Below are 18,246 nucleotides of genomic sequence, written 5' to 3'. Positions count from 1 at the left end.
ACTTATGAACTATACAAATGTAGCACAATTGAAACAACCTCTTAAAGTAAAAGTCAGTGACTCATGATGCATTATTGCAATATTTTCTAATAGTAGGCCTTACAAGCATAAATAAATTTTATCCTACTTAGGTAACTGTAATTTTGTTACCTAAAAGAAAGCAAGTTCACCAACAACCCATTTATTAATGAAATAAATCACAATAGAAGAAGTGCTGCATCTTTTAGTCTTGTCTTCATTCCAAAAACCATTATTAACCACCTTGAAACTCATTTATTCAAGATTGACCAACCTCATACATTTAAAATTCCAACTTACCGTTACAAACCACTTGTTTACTCTCGTGAGCAGTTGAAGCGAGGAGCCTCTCATTCAAACACATTTATGTCCCTATACATATATATCACTCATCACTCCCCCTGCTGAAAGAGACGGACTAGGCTGCTACCATGGGCGACAAAGCAGAGGATTATCTCGACCTGCCTAAACTAACTCTATCCAAACTCCCGCACTGCAAGCCCTCGCCGCAGCACATGCAGACGCCGCCGCTCCGCCCCCTCGTTTCCATCCCGTTCCACTGGGAGGAGGCGCCGGGAAGGCCTCGGGGCCGAGATGCAACGCCGCCGTCGTCGAAGAGGTGTCTGGAGCTGCCGCCGAGGCTGCTGCAGGAGGAGGGTAAAGTGACCATGACGCCCTCGCCCACAACCGTGCTGGATGGGCCCTACGTGGGCCGGTCGCTGTGCACGTTTTCGTTCAGGAAAGGGCCGGTTTTGGGCCGGGAGGATGGGAAGAGGAATTGGGGGAGCTTTAGGGAGGAGAGACGGTGTGGGGAGGGTAGTATGGACTTTTCGCAGTCGCTTGGGGATATCTTTAGGAGTGAGGATGATGATGGTAGTGTGAAGATCACAAGAGTTAGGAGGAGGAAGAGTTTCTTTAGGTTGTCTACATTTAACTCCAATTCCAAGTATTTGTGGGTCAGTTTTTATATTTCTAAATTATAGTATCATTTTTAATTACAAAATTAAACTTGTGTTGATGATAAGCTACTAGTGTTTTGTGACTCTAAATTTGCAGGGTGATATTTATGCCAGTTTTAAGCAGGTGGTGCCGTGGAGGCGTAGCAGCCAGTGAGAAAGGAGATGACATTGATGATGAAGAAGATTCAAGCAAGAAGATGTTGACTTTTCCATTCTCCCACGGTTTTATACATATAACTTTTTTAATTCCATGTAATTAATGTCTTTTTTTATCATCTGCTAATACTAGTAGTATGTTTTAAGAGGGAAACATGAAATCATATTTTAGTAATGAGAAGCTGCTGCATCTTTTTATTAGTAGATCATGTACAGCTTTTACCTTTAAATTGACGAAAGGAATGATTTAATAAGAGGAAAGGGATCAACAAAATTGCATCTGCTCTTTTTTTTTTTCTTGATATATAGTTGGAATGTAATTTATAAGAGACACTTTACATATCTTATTATAGTAGTAGTAGTATTCAAGAACCTTTTTCATCGCCTTTCCTGAAAAAAAATATAATGTTTCTTTTGAAAGAAATCAAGTGTAATTAACAATCCCCTCGAAAAATAGTTAAAAGTCTAGGATACTTTTTAGAGTTTGATGGCGCAAGTGGTCGCACAAATCTTGTTTGATTAAAAATTAAATATACTCCTACTTGCAATCGAATCAAATAGGAACATAAAAGGACACAAAACTTGACACAATTACTAGCTTGGAAAATTTTGAAAAATAATACTCCTAAAAATTAAGGGGCGCAAAGAAAAATGTCCTTTTTAAGTATAGCTAAGACAATAAAATTGAAAACGCATTTTAAAAAGTATTTGATGCATTTAAAAATATAAATTAACGTTTTTAATTGACTGAAAAATGTCTTTAGACATTCTTTTCTTGTAGTGATATTATCAGTTATTGGAGTAATTTTTTTATATGAGGTTAATTACAAGTATTTAATGTAAAATGTTAGGAATGAGACCCCAAGTGACCAAGTGTATACTTACAAAGTGATTACGAAGAGTGTGCAAGCAGCAGTTGATCTGAAGAGTTATAGTTTCGTCATCAAAGAGTAGTAAATATGAGCACATGAAGCAACTACTTTGTTATAGGGTAGATGTAACGCTTTCCTAATTCACATGTTGACCTACGCCTAGCTACCCTAAAACTAACTTAACATTGCTACTTACATTTACTTCGAAATATGACAAAATTTACCAAGGGGTCAAAAAAATACTATACTTATGTAGTTATGACTGATGTGATTGTACTCCATTTCTCATTCATTTTTTCAACCACCATGTGTACCGTAAAATAAAATCTCACGCATACATTAATACTCTTCTATTATATCACAGAGAATTAATTGGTTTACAGCCTAAAATATAGTTTTCTGTCATTATCAAATTTAGTAAAACATTTCTAGCATATTAATTGATTAATTTGTGTATGTTTCTTAATAGGTAACGCATATGTATTATTTATTCACTCTAAATTAAATGAATAGAAGTACTTATTGAAACCCAAACGCAAAAAAGGCCCATTATCTTTGTCTCAGAAATCCAATGGACTGGAACTTGGCCCAATACAGATATTCAGACAAGGAAATGGAAACCGTTTGTTTAGTTACACACTATACCAACTGCACATATGTAACTAAATAAAAAGTTTGATTTTGCTCCACATGTCTAAATTAAAACTCAAAATCATGAAAATAAGGTATACTAGGACTAGAAATGGTGTAATTTTGGTCCCTCCAACAAATTTTTGAAGGACTTTCTCTTCTTGTAATTGGCTTTGAAGCAAGCTTGTCTCAACTTCTTAGTTCTCTCAGTTAGCTCCATTTCCGGTATCATTTCCACCATTTTCTTATGCTCCTCCAGCATTTCAATCTCATTCGTCAAACCTAGTTCCTACAAACATACATCAACTTCTATTACCAATTAAAACAAACATGTTTTAAAAGTAATTGATTTCGAATACATAGTATATATACATACCTTGACATTATGAATGAGAGATTTCAAGCTCTTGATCTTCCTATGCGGCCACCGCGTGATATGAAGCTCTCTGCAGCGTTTCTTGAGCACAGTGAGGCCCACGTTGAGCTCTTTCGCAGCCCTAGTTATCGGATAATCAAAGTATTTTTGAATCTCTTCCAACTGCAGGGCCGAGGATTTGTGCCTCCCGCTTCTCCTCACGACGTCGTTGGACTGTTGCAATAGATTTTCGGAAACCATAATTTGCATGTTCGAATCAACAGTGTGATAGTCTTGCTCGGTAATTACTGGATTAGGGTTAGGGTTAGGCATAATGATGTTGGGAAGCGGTAATGGATGATCGTCAAAAACCCACAAATCACCGGAAAAATCATCGAAATCGGTGTGCTCAACATTTGAAGATTGATGAGCTAATGGAAATGGTTCATATTCAAGAAAATTATGTAGCCCCTCAACACTTGCAAATTGTTGCTCCCATGACCTAAAAAAAGTAGATAAATTAGTCCACCAAGAAAGAGAGAAATATATAAAAACGAAATTAACAAGGAGTTGAAAGATTACATACACTAGGGGTGTAATTGGTTCTTCATGGAAAAAGAATCCAAGTTCGTTGTGATTCTCAAACTTATATCCTGTGGAAGCCATTTTATTGCATGCAAGGCTGAAAGTGGGGTGAAATGTTTTTTTTCTTCTTCACAATAAGATAATCTAACGAAAGTGGGATTATATAAGGGGAAATTAAGGATTAATTAATGAGGAGAAGAAATGGGGTGAAGTTCGTGCACACGTTTATGGGAGTTACGAAAAAGTAATAAGTAGGATTTGTTATGGAGTACACTTAATAGTATATAAGTGGTGCATTAATTAGAGAGAAATTACCAATCACAGATGATGGGGGCTGAATCGTGTATGAGCCCTAATTAATGATGTTTTTATTACGATAATCATGTTATTTACTTCCACACAAAAAATCATACTGCGCGTGCGCATACTAAAATTCATGCCATTTTACACCGACTGACTTATATATATGTGTGTGAATTTAAATTAACTCGTAGTTTGATTTTTTGTATACTGTATTGCTAATACTATTAGTATTATAATAATGATAATTATTATTATTAATACAGTCTACAAATACTTTATGCTGTTTTTAAAATTTATTTTTATTTTTATTTTTCTAAAAACCAAACGTAATCGGTAATTAAACGAGAGATTTCATTTTCTTTAGTATATAGTGCTAATTTCACGTTAAGAAACATGGTCAAAAGGAACAGAAAACAAGGTCAACACGGAGAATCTAGGTTTCATATACATTTGAATTAGGATAGACTGGAGGTAGTATGATGATTTATTGTGTTGGAGTATAATTTAACATAGACTTTGTAATTAATTTTTTCAAACTATTGCTACCTCCAAGAAAACCATATAAGAGTATCTCCAATGCCGGCTAGCCGATCCGCGTCGCTAGCCGGTCGGCTAGTCGAACCATTGGAGGCGGCCAGCGGCAAATCGGCCAAATTTTCGGCGTGGGCTAGCCGAACGCGTGTCGCTAGCCGAAGCGCTGGCCGCCATTATGGCGGCCCGATCGGCCAGCGACGATTTTTGATTTTTTTTTTTAAACCTATATAAACGCGATTTTAGTTTCATTTTCATTTGCACCACTTGTTTTAACGAGTTTTCTCTCTCTCTAACTTTCTATACAAGAGCATCATCGAGCGATGGATCATAACAACGAGTCCAGTCCAGCGACGAGTGGATCTCAGACTCCCCGGTACCCGTGGGATCTGGATGGGGCCAGATGGGCGGGCAGATGAGCCGAGGGTTTAACGTCCCTTGGAATTAGCCGATGGGGATGATGGCCGGAGCGCCAGGGGGTGGGAACATGCCGTGGGGTATGCGGGCGGCGGCGGGCGGGGGTGGGGAGGTATGCACCAGATGCAGCAGCAGATGATGGGTATGCATCCCGGGATGCAGGGGTCATCGGGGGGAGGGGGGGACACGGTCTATCGTCCCTCTCTGGATTTTTTGACGGATTCGTCTCACACGTCGACCCTGTGGAGACGCAGTTCACTGGCGATGACCTTTTGTCATTGCATGACATGAGGATCGATCTCGGCGATCCGGACACTCCCGTTCCAGCGGGGCGGGCCGCGGCGAAGAAAAAGAAGACAAGGGGGAAGGCCAAGGCGGTCGGCGAGTCGTCGCAGCCCGTTGGTGACGACACCCCCGGCCGAAGGAAGTGGACGGAGAATGAGTACGCCGGGGTGGCCAGGGGGTGGTTGGAGGTGTGCGACGATCCGCCGGTTGCGAACAACCAGCGGGTCGTCAACATGTGGGCGAAGATTAGAGCTGCCTACAGGAGGCACCGCCCGCACGGGAAGGACTTCAGCGGGGAAGAGGTCCGGAAGGGGTGGGAGCGCATCAGACCGTGGTCGGCCGTTTTTTGGCGTTGTACTCCAACGCCCTCCGTCGCCTCACTAGTGGGCGTAATGAGGAGGACGCCCGGGAGGATAGCCGAGAGTCGGTTCCCCTTGGCGGGGAAGTACAAGGATTTCCACTTCTGGGAATGCTTTGAGTTGCTGAAGGAGTCCGAGAAGTTCCGTGCGGGGTGCGACGCTGGGTGGCCGAAGAAGTAGAGGCTGAACTATACCGGCGACTACAATGCGGCAAAGCAGCGGCGGATCCCACGACCTCCCCCCGGATGCTGAGGAGTTTTCATCCCCTCCTTCATTTGATGGTCGCCCTCGCCCGGTTGGACAGAAGCGGGCGCAACGGGCTGCGAGGGGAGGATCCCCCTATCGCCCCATGAGGTCCAGTCCGCCGCCCTCCCACCCGCCCCACTCGAGTACACTCTCTATTCGCGTAACAAAACGCGGGAGCAGATGTACAAGGTCTTCCAAGATTGGAAGAACGCCACTGACCCCACGGAGAAGATGTTTCTTCACTCGATGCTCGAGAGCATGCGGGTTGATTTGGATACCGCGAGGGCACAGATGGGGGGTTCCGACGTGGGGTCAGATACCCCGGGTGGCGGCAGCGGTGGCGGCGACGGCGGCGACGAGGAGTAGAGAGTGGCGGGGCTCGTGTGTGGAAGCCCTTTTTTTTAAAAAAAAATCATGTATTTTTTTTAAATCTTTGTACTTTTTTTGAATGAAATGAATTAATTTTCCCGTATCTGTGTCGTAAATTTAATCCGTAATTTAATCGTAATTTTAATTCCGTAAATATAGTATATTTTGAATTATTTTTATTGCGGCTGACCTATGGCTGGCCTAAATCTGATGTGGCAGGTGGATTTTTAGTGCTGCTAACGTGACATGAAGAGAGAGTGGCTGACCTATAACTGGCCTATTTGCATTGGAGATGCTCTAATATCCAAACAATTGCGGGTTCTAATTTTGTATTTGAACTTAAAATGTACTATAGTAAAATTTTACAACCTAAAAAAATACCCCACTGAGTTTGCATACATATGAACAACATGCAGCAATCAAGGCTAACTTTTGTATAAATGTGAGCGACTAACTCTGTTTGAAATATCATACTATTGTACTAGTATTAGATATATCAAGAATACGAGTTTGTGTACGGCTGCATATAGGGTGGATTTATTTTTTAGGCTGCATTTGAAGTTGATTACTAACAACTTTGATTTTTTATCCTTTTATAATTTTCAGATATTATTTATGTTATTTAAAAATATTTTAATTGAAGTTTTCATCTTACTAACTATTATTTGCACATCATATTTAACTTATAGGTTATATTTTTATTTTTAAGAGATGGTACTTTTGACTAACCACACACTAAATTTTGAAAAATAAATTGTGTGCGTATTATTACTACCTCCGTCTACAAAAAATAGACTAATTTTATCATTTTTGGCCGTCCATTAAAATTGGACCAATTCTAAATATGGAATACTTCCACCACCTTTTCTCTTTCTCTCTTACTTTATCAATCGCACATTAAAACTTGTATCATTTAAATTATAACTTTGTCTATTTTTTTAGACGGAGGTGATATATCGTATCGTCCTTGCATCATACCCATGAAACATAGTGGCAGTCTGGAGTATTTATCGTAGTACTACACTTCATGGAAATAGGAAAAATTATTTGATCATAAAGGGCACATATTAATAGTTTAAGAATAATACTCTCGCCAATTACCATCTTCAAAAAATAGACAAAGTTAATGTGCAATTAGTAAGCAAGAGATGGAGAAAAAAAAGCAATGGATTGTGGAATTTACATTATTAGTGGTGTATAATTGGATTAAAACTAAGTAGTATTATATTTAGACTTGGTCTAATCTTGGGGGAGGATCCAACGAAACTAGTCTATTTTTTTAGGGTGGAGAGTATAACAAATAAAAGAGTAGATTTGATTTACGTTTGTAATCTGTTCCAAAATATTCGAAGATATTAACACCATGACCATGCCTATTGTAAACTTTTGAGTCAAATGAGTATGACAATATACAGAAGGAACAACGCCACATTGTATTCATTGTTTTACGAAAACAACATTCAAGACGCGTCTAAAATGATTGCAGAAAAATTGGAGAAACATAACCTTGTTCTCAACAGTTTGATGTGTAAGTTTTAAGTTTTTATTATGTACTCCCTCTGTCCCACGAGGGAGTAAATGGGATAATATAAGCAAATGGGAAAATCGTTTTTCTGGAAAAAGATCTTGCAAAAGTGTTTAAGGTTCACATCAACGAGACATAAACTTGTCTGTGCCCAAAAATGCAAGACAAAAAAAAAATGGCATCAAATGACTAATCTGCTACATCTGACAACTTGAAGCATTCAACTGCAGATAACATCTGGTCCTCCTTTTTATCTTTTCCTGATTTTGATATTGAGAATCCAATCTTCTCCTGCTGGTTTAGGAATGGATTTCGGCAACCGGAGTGGCACCTTATGCTCCCCTACAGTCGACAATGGAGTCGGCAGGTGCAGATTTTCAGGTTCAATATGCACCTGAAGCTGCCTCGCTATCTGATTGTTTCCAGAAAATAAATAAATTAGTTAGATCAGTCATTATTCAATTATTGATCAAAGCATAATCAAAACCAACAATCTAATTTATAACAAGAAAGCACCTTAATCAACAAAAGTTGGGTCATTTCATTGATTTAATTGAAAGATTATAAACAGCTTTTTCATGCCACATACAAATAGGGTGAAGTGAGAAGTAAGCCAAGTTCTTTACAAGCACTCAGATAAATAAATAGACAGCTCATAAATCAGAAACAATAAGAAACTGCATTCAACAAGATGGCAAACATGCGCATTTTAATACCTACGTGGTGAAAATTTTCATTGTGTCCACCACCAGGAAGATTTCAATCAACTTTTTAGCTTACATGTTTAAGATGATTCTATTTACATTTCCTAAGTCAAGGACTCAAGTATACATTTCATTATTGGGTAATAAAACACAGTTGTCATATTAAGTCAACAGAGCAAATGGCAGCTCAAATTTGAAAGACGTTTTTTTGGCAGCATTTCACATTGTCATTTCTTGATTGAATGCACAACAGACCAGTTCCTGGACACTTGTTATATCCCCTTATAATGGCTCCAAAACCCTTTTACTAAATTGAGTTTATGCACTTTTACATTACATCATAGTATCATACAGTAGAGATAATTACCAAGACATGCCCTACAAACAATAATTTGAATTCATAAGCCATAGCTTAGGCTAATCTCTGAATCTCAATAGCAAAATAGTAAACTCATACCTCAGCCAAGACTTCTTCCTTGGTTACTGGTTCACGCAATTCATCTCCTTTTCCCTCTATGATGAACTTCCGTATATTCTGACAGAATGGGAGGCATAAATGACTTTACATTTAATAGAAAATATTGAAGCAGTGTTCCATGATAAATTTAGATAACAACATTTTGAACTATACACTTCCTAGTTGCTTCTAAGCCTATACTAGATATAGGGAACGGAAAACACAAGGAGAGAATTCTTGAAAGAAAGAACGGAAGCAGAATTAAATCACACTACATGACATAAAACTAATCGATTTCGAATGATAGGTTTATAGGTGTTAAGAGTTAGTTGATTGCTCGGTAATAAAGTCAATAATGAGACAACCGAGAACCAATTATTCAATCAATCAACAGAATTACACTATTTCGTAGTGCAGCATCAAGAGATAAATGTCGTAGTAAAAAGCTTCAGAATGATTTATAAAGAACCAATAGGACAGAGAAGAACTGATATGATAATATTGAACTAATTTACCGTAGTACTTCAATAAAAAAAAGAGTTGAGATAGCTATTTTCAGGAAAACTTCTCCAGCATTACATGTAGAAAGAGTAAAGCTTAAAATTTGAACTACTAACCACTCTGGTTTTAGCAAGGCGGTTTGCTGCAGCCACATACTCTTTAGTCTTTGTTTCATCACTCTTTACAACTACTTTAACCGTTTCAACCTCCTTAGGCTGGTAGATCTGATAGAAGTAATACAGCTCTAAAGGATTACAAACATCATCATAACATTAAATCAGGTAATCTGATGCATCAAATAAACAAGAAATTTTCAAGGCAGTACCAAACTACCAATAGCTCAAAACACATCGAAAAAGCAAAACACTTAAAGTGACAACAATGATCACCCGAGGAGACTATTGTCCACTTCCACTTGGTAGCAGAACTTCTCTTAACAATGGACCAGCATAACAAGGTACTCCTACTATGAGCAGTTTTTTAGAATAAGGCCATACCTTTGGATGCAATCTCATCCCAAGCCTGTTTAGATGATATTGATCTCATAACTTTATTCCACATTAACTAGCACCGCTTCCTAAACCACCTAAAGGAGCACCTCTTACCGACTAGTAATTCTGCAATTTTATAAATTCGAACTTCTTTTTGTTCAGCATAAACGACCAAAGTAACAAGTCTTTGTAAAGATCAACAATCAAACATACGAGTTCAGATTGCTAATGAAAATAATCATGAATGTAATCACACAATCAATTACTCCGAGACATTAGTTAAACCTAAGGAAGGAAATACCTTGCGCTGCTCATGAATGAGATGCGCAAACTTGTCGATATTCGGTACAGCGAGCAATTTCGGCATCAAATGATTCCGGAAAAACCCTGGCGCAACCTTGACAGTTTCACCAGCTTTTCCGAGCTTATCAATCGTCTAGATCAGCAAAATGAAAAAGCATTAAGGCGTTGTATTGAGGGGGGAAATGAGAAAATAGGGCAAAATTGAGGTGCTAACAGTCGTCAGGATAACTTCCAGCTTCCGATAACGAACGCCTTGAGCGGCGAACAGCAGCGGGTGGTGCATCGTGCTCTTCCGCATCGCATTTCTTCCGTATTGTAGATAAGCCATAATCACCGCCGTATAAGGAAGGGGTTTTTGTAGATGAACGGGGATATCAGGCTCGGCGGCGAGGGTAAGGGCTTTAAGCTTTCATAAGGGGTAATTTAGTAAATGTCGTTTTGTTACTGATGAAGACGATCACTATTTTCAGCACTGTATTAATTTTTTCTGTGTGAAATTAAATACTACTCCTAAATCAAAGCCTAAGCCCCGAATAAAATGGGCCAAGGCCCAAAGAGATCAACCCGGCCCACTAGCATCCTGGTTGATGGACTCAAAACAAGAAAATCCAAGCCGTTAATTCAGTTATCATCTCTCATTAAACCTCAACCAGGCAAAATATAGTCTCACACCAAGAATTTCGCCATTAGTGAGATATGATTCTTGCACCCTCTTGATTCTTTCACCATTAATGAGATATGGCCTTATGCAGTCCACAGCTACACAAGTTTTTGCTGAATAAAATCTGCGGCAACTATGGTTCCGACCAGACTTCCAAGAGGAGTAACATCTTAGTAAAGGGCGGAGAGGGAAGAATACTCTGCTCCGCCATCGCAATAGACGCGCCTTCTTCGATTGCAAGCGTGCCGGGGATCAGATGGGGGTCGGCTCAGCTCAAGGGAGCCCGCAAAGAGATGGAGGATGATGCCGTCATTGTTCAGTCTGATGAGCTTGATGGATTCTCCTATGCTGCAGTTTTTGATGGCCATGCCGGATTCTCTTCTGTTCAATTCCTCAAGTATGTACAACTTATGCTGATTTTTTGGTAATTATTATTTTGTCGTTTGCTTTCGCTTTGTCTCGTAGTTTATAGGTATTAGAGAGCAATGAATCAGTGTGATCTCATGATTGATTTACATGTGTATTAATCATATTCCACCTAACTGGAGTTTTGCAGTAATTGTTTCATTTTTACAACTGAGAGTTAGTAGTTTTCTTACTGCGTTAGTATCATTGGAATTGATTAAGAGGGTATTTACTTTTGCAGATTAGGCTAGATAGATGGATGAGTTAGAAACTAGGGATATCTTAAAGCCCTTAATTATCTCTGTAATTTAAGGTGACCTACTTGGTTCATATTTGATTGAAAGTATTAGGATCACAGAAATCCTTGAGATGAATATAAAAATGCTCACTCGTGTATGTTATATAGTAAATTCCCCTATTAGTATAGAGTAGGAGCCATCAAATGGTGCTCTTGTGGTGCAGGGAAGAATTGTACAAAGAATGTTATGCTGCATTACAAGGCAAAAAGAGACTGTTAAGTGGGAAGGATTTCAAAGCGATCAAGAAGGCACTAGAAGACGCTTTTGAAAGTGCGGATGCCAAACTCTTGAAATGGTAAAGAAACTAGTGCTTCTTTGTATGTGGAGCATAGATTATAAATCTATATATTCAGTCGAAAATATGGATTATACATGGTATGTGATTGTATTGAAGGTTTTATTTTGTAAAGGCTTGAGAAGAGGGGAGAAGAAGACGAGTCTGGTGCCACAGCGACTGTTGTCTTTCTTCGCGATGATGTGCTGTTTGTTTCTCATGTTGGTGACTCATGCTTGGTACGATCATGGAGAAACCAGATCCCTTTCTCCGTACATTTCTTGTTTTATTCCAGTAGAGGTACTTAAAAATGTGTTTTAGATTCTTCTGATTTATTTTACCAAATGCAGGCTCTATCACGATCGGGAAAAACAGAAGTCTTGACCGATTCTCATAGGCCCTACGGGACCAAGCCAGTCCCACTGCAAGAAATCAGGAGAATCAGAGAGGCCGGTGGTTGGGTGTGTGTTTCTGCTCATTTTCTCTATGCAGCAAACATATGTTGAAAAAGTAAAGCTCTATAAGCAACAATCTAATAGATGCAATCTTTCCTTGTTTATGCAGATTGTCAATGGAAGGATTTGTGGAGACATCTCTGTATCCCGTGCCTTTGGTGACATACGGTTCAAGACCAAGAAATACGAGTTAGTCCTTTTGCCTTACCCAAAATTTCTGAAGCTCTCACAATATTTTCATTAGCTAACCTTTTCGTTTATCTATTCTTTTTATGGAAGGATGCTGAGGAAGGGAGTCGAGGAAGGACGATGGACTGAAAAATTTGCTTCACGGTAAGAGAAGAGGTCTATTGTTCTTTGCATTAATATGGATAGTTTGAAATAATATTTTTCTGTTCAAATCCCTTGAAACTAGTATACTCTAGAATTTGCTGCAGTTCCAAATAGTTGTTGTTTCATTTTCTTTGATGTAAGTTTTTGTTATTTTGGTCAGCATACAATTTACTGGGGACTTAGTTACCGCTTCTCCTGATGTTTTCGAGACAGCTCTTGGACCGGATGCTGAGTTTGTAGTATTGGCATCTGACGGCTTGTGGGATTACATGAACAGGTGAGAAACAAAGGCCATGCGACCTTTATCTATTTCTATTCATCACTATGGGTTTATTTAGTTTTCTTCTCATTATTTGTAGCTCGGATGTAATAAATTTCATCAGAAATCAGCTTTACAAACACGGAGATGTTCAGGTTAGTTGTGAACCATGGCTGAGTAACTTATGAGTTATGAGGTTCATGAAATAGTTGAAATGATTTTTATCTCCTTTTTTTTGGTAGATGGCTTCTGAGGCTCTTGCACAAGTGGCTCTGGTAATTGATAAACCGTGTTAAATTGCATATGTGAGCTAACACGTTATTGACCCGTGTACAACGAATTTGTATTGCAGGACGGAGGCTCACAAGATAACATCACCATTATCATTGCTGATCTGAGGTACATATGCACAACCTTGTTCATATTTTTGGTGAATAGGCTGTATATCTCATCTCGTGTGTTGGTGCGAACAGGCGAACAGACTGGCAGAAGCTAAATCTTGGGGTACAGAAACCCAACATTGCGTTGGAATTGGTTCAAGCTGTAGCTACTATCACTTTCGTTTCGCTTGGTATATGGATCTCAACTCAACTTTGATCTCGTGATCAACACGAGATGCAACGACCATGTGTACATAGATGCTATGACAAGTGAAATATTACAACTGCTAGTTTACCTCACCATGGTGCTGTGTAGAAATCAGGCCTCATTTATCTGAGCAGCAATCAAGAAAATTGAACAGTCCAATATAGTTCTCCAATCATCAGCATCTCTTCCAATCTTGTGTCACCAAGAATTTGGAGGTGGATTTGTTTTACAAGATTCATTAACTTGGTAAATCCAGTCACCATCAAGGCAAAACTGATTCTTGCTGTAAGAAAAGCATCCAAGTGGGATGTGACTAATTTTCATTAAATAGCTAAGGATAAAACTGAATCAAAGAGATTAGTGGAGTTAGCATTACACATAACTGTGCATATCATTATTACACACCATCCATGCACTATATATTCTCTCTCATAATTATTTCCTCTTGATGCAGATTAAGCAGCACATAATTACACCAACATCCTTATTATAGCCTAGAACAACATCAAGATTAAAGTAAAACTCAAAACTCATACCACTCTGATATTATATCGGTATGGATAAAGGTAGATAAAGCATTGAAGAATGTCCTTAATGACCATTAGGAACATTGTTTTATTGATGAAACCTCATATACTAATTAGCACTACAAAATTAAGGATTTCTAGCGCCACCGCCTCCTTTCTTCCCTCCTCTTGGCTCGTGCTTCGGATTAGGGCCTGCATTGTCGTAATCAAGCACCACGTCGAATTCAAGGAGCTTTCTTGAATGTGCATGGACTCCTGCCTGCATAATTTCCAGATTATCTCATCATAAATATAAGCCATAAGCAATATTCTTACTAAACAAAACTATTCTAATTTAAGAGCTACAAATATCTTACCTTGTGAGGAGAGAGGAAGGTGTTGGTGGTGCCAATTGCAGTTGCAGAGCACTCAATGGTTCCTGCAGAAACAAACACAAACATAAGAAAAATCTTTTTTCTGTACCAACAAATTTAGATTTCAAACTAACTAATCACCTGCATTTAACAACATAATCACCAAAACAATACACAAAACAGAGCTCTTCATCATATGATTGGTGGCTGCCCTTGAATTTGTAGGATTTTCAGGGTTGGGGAGCTGGTTTTATAAGCAAAAAAGTTGTGGTGATAGTGCACCCCAGCCCACAACAGTTGATACAATGATGATGCATTACTCAAAATATAAGTCAACTTTATAAATATGCATGTTTACATCAGTTTTACAATAAACAGTACATAACTAATGCACATTCTCTAGCAAAAACTCTGTTCACATCACACCAACCACTTGCATTTTTCACTTTTCAGTTTCCATTTACTTTTTGCTGCTTATCTTTTCTCTATGCTTTTTGTGGCAAATAGATCATGTCATATATCTTCAACTGTTGATATAACATGTTAGATATACTTATATGTTGAATTAATCAACGGTTATGATGAGCTCTTGTGATTCTACGGACAGATGTAAGGCTCTGATATTTGAGATTATGGATTGTAGAGGTAATCCAATTCCCTATATGGAGCTGACCACTTGGGCTAATACTCCATATAGTATAAAAGTCTTCATTCGACCTAAAAGTGGAGTATGGATGCCGTGTCATTCAAGCTCGGGTCATATTGCTTCGTCGGTAGATGTGTGACCGCACCCAACAAAATTGAGTGCATTCGGATATATTTAGGGCATGCTCAATATCGGAGCACAACATTGAACTTGCCGTGCTTACGTGGCATTTCCGGTTTTTTCACTTTTTTATAAATTGAAATATTAGATGTAAAAAAATTGAAAAAGAAATTCAATTCAATGAAACTTTTTACTATGAAACTTTTAGTAGTAGTTTTCATTTAGTAGTATATTTGAAAGTTATAAATAAAGAATTGTAAAATACGAATAGTGTAGTGATGAAGAGTTGTGGATAATGTTTAAAGTAACAGTGATAAATGATTGTTGTGTTGATGGTAACTAGTAAATATACGTAAATACAAATACTACTACTACTACTACTACTAGCGTTTCCATGTATTTTAAATTGATCATAGTTTCATATTATTCATTACTGATAATAGTAGTATGAAACAAGTTCTAGCGGATATTCTTATTGGATTTTTTTTTTGTATCCAAAACCTAATTGTTTTTTAGTTAAATTTGCTTATGTGAGAAAATATGTAATGATGATTTCGTGCATGCTAAATCACAGAAGGCCATTTAAAATGGATGATTTCTCAAGTGTTAGTAGAAATTGACTTGTTAAGTGACACAACTCCACCATAATTCAATGGTGCCTCTCATCCTCATATTTCGGCTTTCCTCACAAAAATGAGGGAGACAGAAATGGACAATGACCTACCAATTAAATCAATGTGATTGGAATTTATTTCTTCATATATTATGTTCAGGATTAAGAGGTTCAATCTTTGAGAGCAATAAGTGGCACCACTACCAAAAGGCAGACAGAGTCTTTTAGTAATAAATTTTTATTTGATTAATATAATCACTGCAATGATGAGAATTAATGTGTAGTGTTTGATGCAGTAATTACGAGACTATAATTAAGTATAACCTCTGTTTTCCACAATGTTTTAAAAGGTTGTCGGGTATCAGGAAAAAAAAAGCTGTCTATTACTCGTACAAATGCGATTATTACTAAATGGATTTATCGCAATTATTTGTGTCGCTCTTTAATGCAAACTCTTGTAGTTGTGTCCAAGATATAGATCCAAAAACTTGTTATACGAATGATGTGTGTGTATGAATGAAATCCGTGTTGTCTGAAAGGATATGGAAGAAGATCATAGGGTGAAAGGGTGTTTTGACAGCTGGCAATATAGATGCAACATGACAATGTCGGAATGGCTGTGACACTGCCAAAATGTGCAGTGAAGTAACTAACTACTGTTGAACCACTAAATTACAGTATTCACAGCTTTTTACAAAGTTGAGCACAATCATAGGGATATCATCATTTTCAACATATAGATTCTGTATTGCTTTCAGGGATGAGTATAAGCACAAGACAAGAATACACTTGCCCTTCCACAAGAATATAATCAATTCTGTTGTTAATCAGTGTGACCAAAAAATCACAGCATTCCAATAAACCGTGCTTGGAGATTGCAAACAGAATATATTACCTCGCCCGAAACCAGAAACGCATTTAACACCAATGTTCCACATCCCCCCAAGGCAAATGTAAGGAGCCCAACCCATGATGTTTAGTGACAACAAGCTAGAAGTAAAAAAGTCTTCTCTTGTCTAATGATTGCAATGATCTCGCAAGACAGAACTGAATGTAGTATAATTTTTAACCCCAACTCGACACGACCACATGCATGCAAGTAAGTTATGTGAACCGAGTAGTCACTGCCTCAAACAGATATGGCACGACTAGTGGCCATCTTGGCCTACTCAGAGGATTCTTTAATCAAATGGTCATCAGAAGAAGATAAACATTCATTTAAAAAAGTCTTTGCTAGACAGAGATTGCTGAATAAGAGAAGCAGCATTATTTCCCAGCATATCTGCTAGATATCCAAGGACACCGGTTCCCATCTTCTCTGATGTTGAAAATATCTTGAATATGTGGAGTTAATTTCTCATAGTACGTTGACCCAATAGAGACCAAAACACTCATATGCAAACAACTCTCATTATGCAATCAAGTTCGAAAAATTAATTTGGGCAAATCTGAGAGCACTATATAAAGCTCTAGTAGCAGCAAGCCAAGCCGGACTTCTGTATTGAATTAACCACAGCAATGAATATCTTATTCACTTGATCTTGCTCAATAATCTCCGGACCAATTTCTTCACACATGTATGATGTATGATGCATCCAAGTGTTTCGTTTCGAGGGTAGGTTGCTTAACATGAGGATGAACCTGGTGAACCTTATGAGCTCAGGCTACGGCTTCAATGCCTGCAACCTTTGCAATGACTTGTGATGTCGTTGACCTAGCCTCAGGTGTAGTAGAGGAGAGCGTCTGTAACAAGAATGCCCTGATCTGACTTTTCACAGCCACGTCCAGTGATAGCCATCTTTGCACAAGTTTTTGCATCCAATGCATTTTTAAGAATCAAACCTTCTAGTTTACAAGCTTCTCCTCACTAGCAATTAAGCTGTCCAGAAAGTGATAACAAGAATGCAGGAAGATTTTGCTCCTGGCAAGGTTTCTTCTGCATGTTTGAATCAACAGCTTGTGCACTCAAAACAACTTGGATGACTTCCATAGTCATATTATATTCTCTGCAAATTTACACATGTGCGTCAAGTTACAATACCAAGGCACTTACTAATATCAGGGTTCCATCATTGTTAACATAAACACTATTTAGCTCATATAGTACAACTTATGACTTTTGATTATGTCTATCAAATCTCAGTCAAAGTAGTTATCCGACAATTCTACTTCAGTTGAAAGCAAACTAGAGTTCCTAACTAGACATTAGCACATAGATTTTGATATTAATGGTCATTTTGGGTCAACCCTTCGAACAAGTACGGCAAAAGAGTAAGATACATTGACCCTACTCTGCGTGAGATTATTATGTCATTTTATAGCATTGCTTGAACCTATTTGCTTCATGAATTTAGGTATAAGATCTATTTAACCCTTGCCTATTTTAACGAATTTTTCATTTTGTTATTTTCCTTAAACCCAAGCTTTTTACATAAAAATATTGGAGTAACAGTTACTATTTGAAAAGCCTAATTAAGAATGCAACAAATAGATTTTTAAAAAAATACAATTTCAAAAATGTTATAATTATGCTTCCTCAATTAATTCAGTCCTAGACATGCTCATGTCTCTAACATTCTAGATTTTCAAAAGTTGTATATGTAGATCAAGTATATAAAAAAGTTGTACTCCTATAACTTTCTCACAA

The 18,246-nt window shown here is 38.1% G+C and overlaps 4 protein-coding genes across 7 annotated transcripts; 2 read left to right on the top strand and 2 right to left on the bottom strand.

Moving 5' to 3' along the window:
• Nucleotides 1-298: 298 nt before the first annotated feature.
• LOC125208131 (uncharacterized protein At4g00950-like) lies at nucleotides 299-1,334 on the top strand. 4 transcript variants are annotated; one of them, XM_048107695.1, is made up of 2 exons: nucleotides 299-974; nucleotides 1,102-1,334. In XM_048107695.1, exons 1-2 carry the CDS (start codon nucleotides 450-452, stop codon nucleotides 1,129-1,131), a joined length of 555 nt encoding a protein of 184 aa, XP_047963652.1. In that variant the 5' UTR covers nucleotides 299-449; the 3' UTR covers nucleotides 1,132-1,334. The 4 variants fall into 4 exon arrangements, with proteins under 4 accessions (XP_047963652.1, XP_047963654.1, XP_047963651.1 ...); XM_048107697.1 differs by having other exon boundaries at nucleotides 1,092-1,334; XM_048107694.1 differs by having other exon boundaries at nucleotides 1,075-1,334.
• A 1,407-nt stretch (nucleotides 1,335-2,741) lies between these two features.
• On the bottom strand, nucleotides 2,742-3,656 carry LOC125206379 (protein RKD4). Its single transcript, XM_048105642.1, has 3 exons — nucleotides 3,577-3,656; nucleotides 3,012-3,492; nucleotides 2,742-2,924 (listed from the first exon to the last, which is right to left on the bottom strand). Exons 1-3 carry the CDS (start codon nucleotides 3,654-3,656, stop codon nucleotides 2,742-2,744), a joined length of 744 nt encoding a protein of 247 aa, XP_047961599.1.
• Nucleotides 3,657-7,674: 4,018 nt separating this feature from the next.
• Nucleotides 7,675-10,525, bottom strand: LOC125203971 (50S ribosomal protein L9). Its single transcript, XM_048102503.1, has 5 exons — nucleotides 10,281-10,525; nucleotides 10,065-10,199; nucleotides 9,389-9,496; nucleotides 8,772-8,849; nucleotides 7,675-8,022 (listed from the first exon to the last, which is right to left on the bottom strand). Exons 1-5 carry the CDS (start codon nucleotides 10,392-10,394, stop codon nucleotides 7,861-7,863), a joined length of 597 nt encoding a protein of 198 aa, XP_047958460.1. The 5' UTR covers nucleotides 10,395-10,525; the 3' UTR covers nucleotides 7,675-7,860.
• Nucleotides 10,526-10,711: 186 nt separating this feature from the next.
• On the top strand, nucleotides 10,712-13,578 carry LOC125203618 (protein phosphatase 2C 57). Its single transcript, XM_048102005.1, has 11 exons — nucleotides 10,712-11,124; nucleotides 11,595-11,726; nucleotides 11,842-11,944; nucleotides 12,056-12,166; nucleotides 12,270-12,349; nucleotides 12,440-12,493; nucleotides 12,654-12,770; nucleotides 12,853-12,907; nucleotides 12,995-13,027; nucleotides 13,105-13,151; nucleotides 13,226-13,578. Exons 1-11 carry the CDS (start codon nucleotides 10,805-10,807, stop codon nucleotides 13,347-13,349), a joined length of 1,176 nt encoding a protein of 391 aa, XP_047957962.1. The 5' UTR covers nucleotides 10,712-10,804; the 3' UTR covers nucleotides 13,350-13,578.
• Nucleotides 13,579-18,246: the final 4,668 nt, after the last annotated feature.

Source organism: Salvia hispanica, chromosome 2, assembly GCF_023119035.1.
Source record: "Salvia hispanica cultivar TCC Black 2014 chromosome 2, UniMelb_Shisp_WGS_1.0, whole genome shotgun sequence".
Lineage (NCBI taxonomy): Eukaryota > Viridiplantae > Streptophyta > Magnoliopsida > Lamiales > Lamiaceae > Salvia > Salvia hispanica.
The sequence above is the reverse complement of the archived record's forward strand: the minus strand, read 5'-3'. Positions and strand labels throughout refer to the sequence as shown.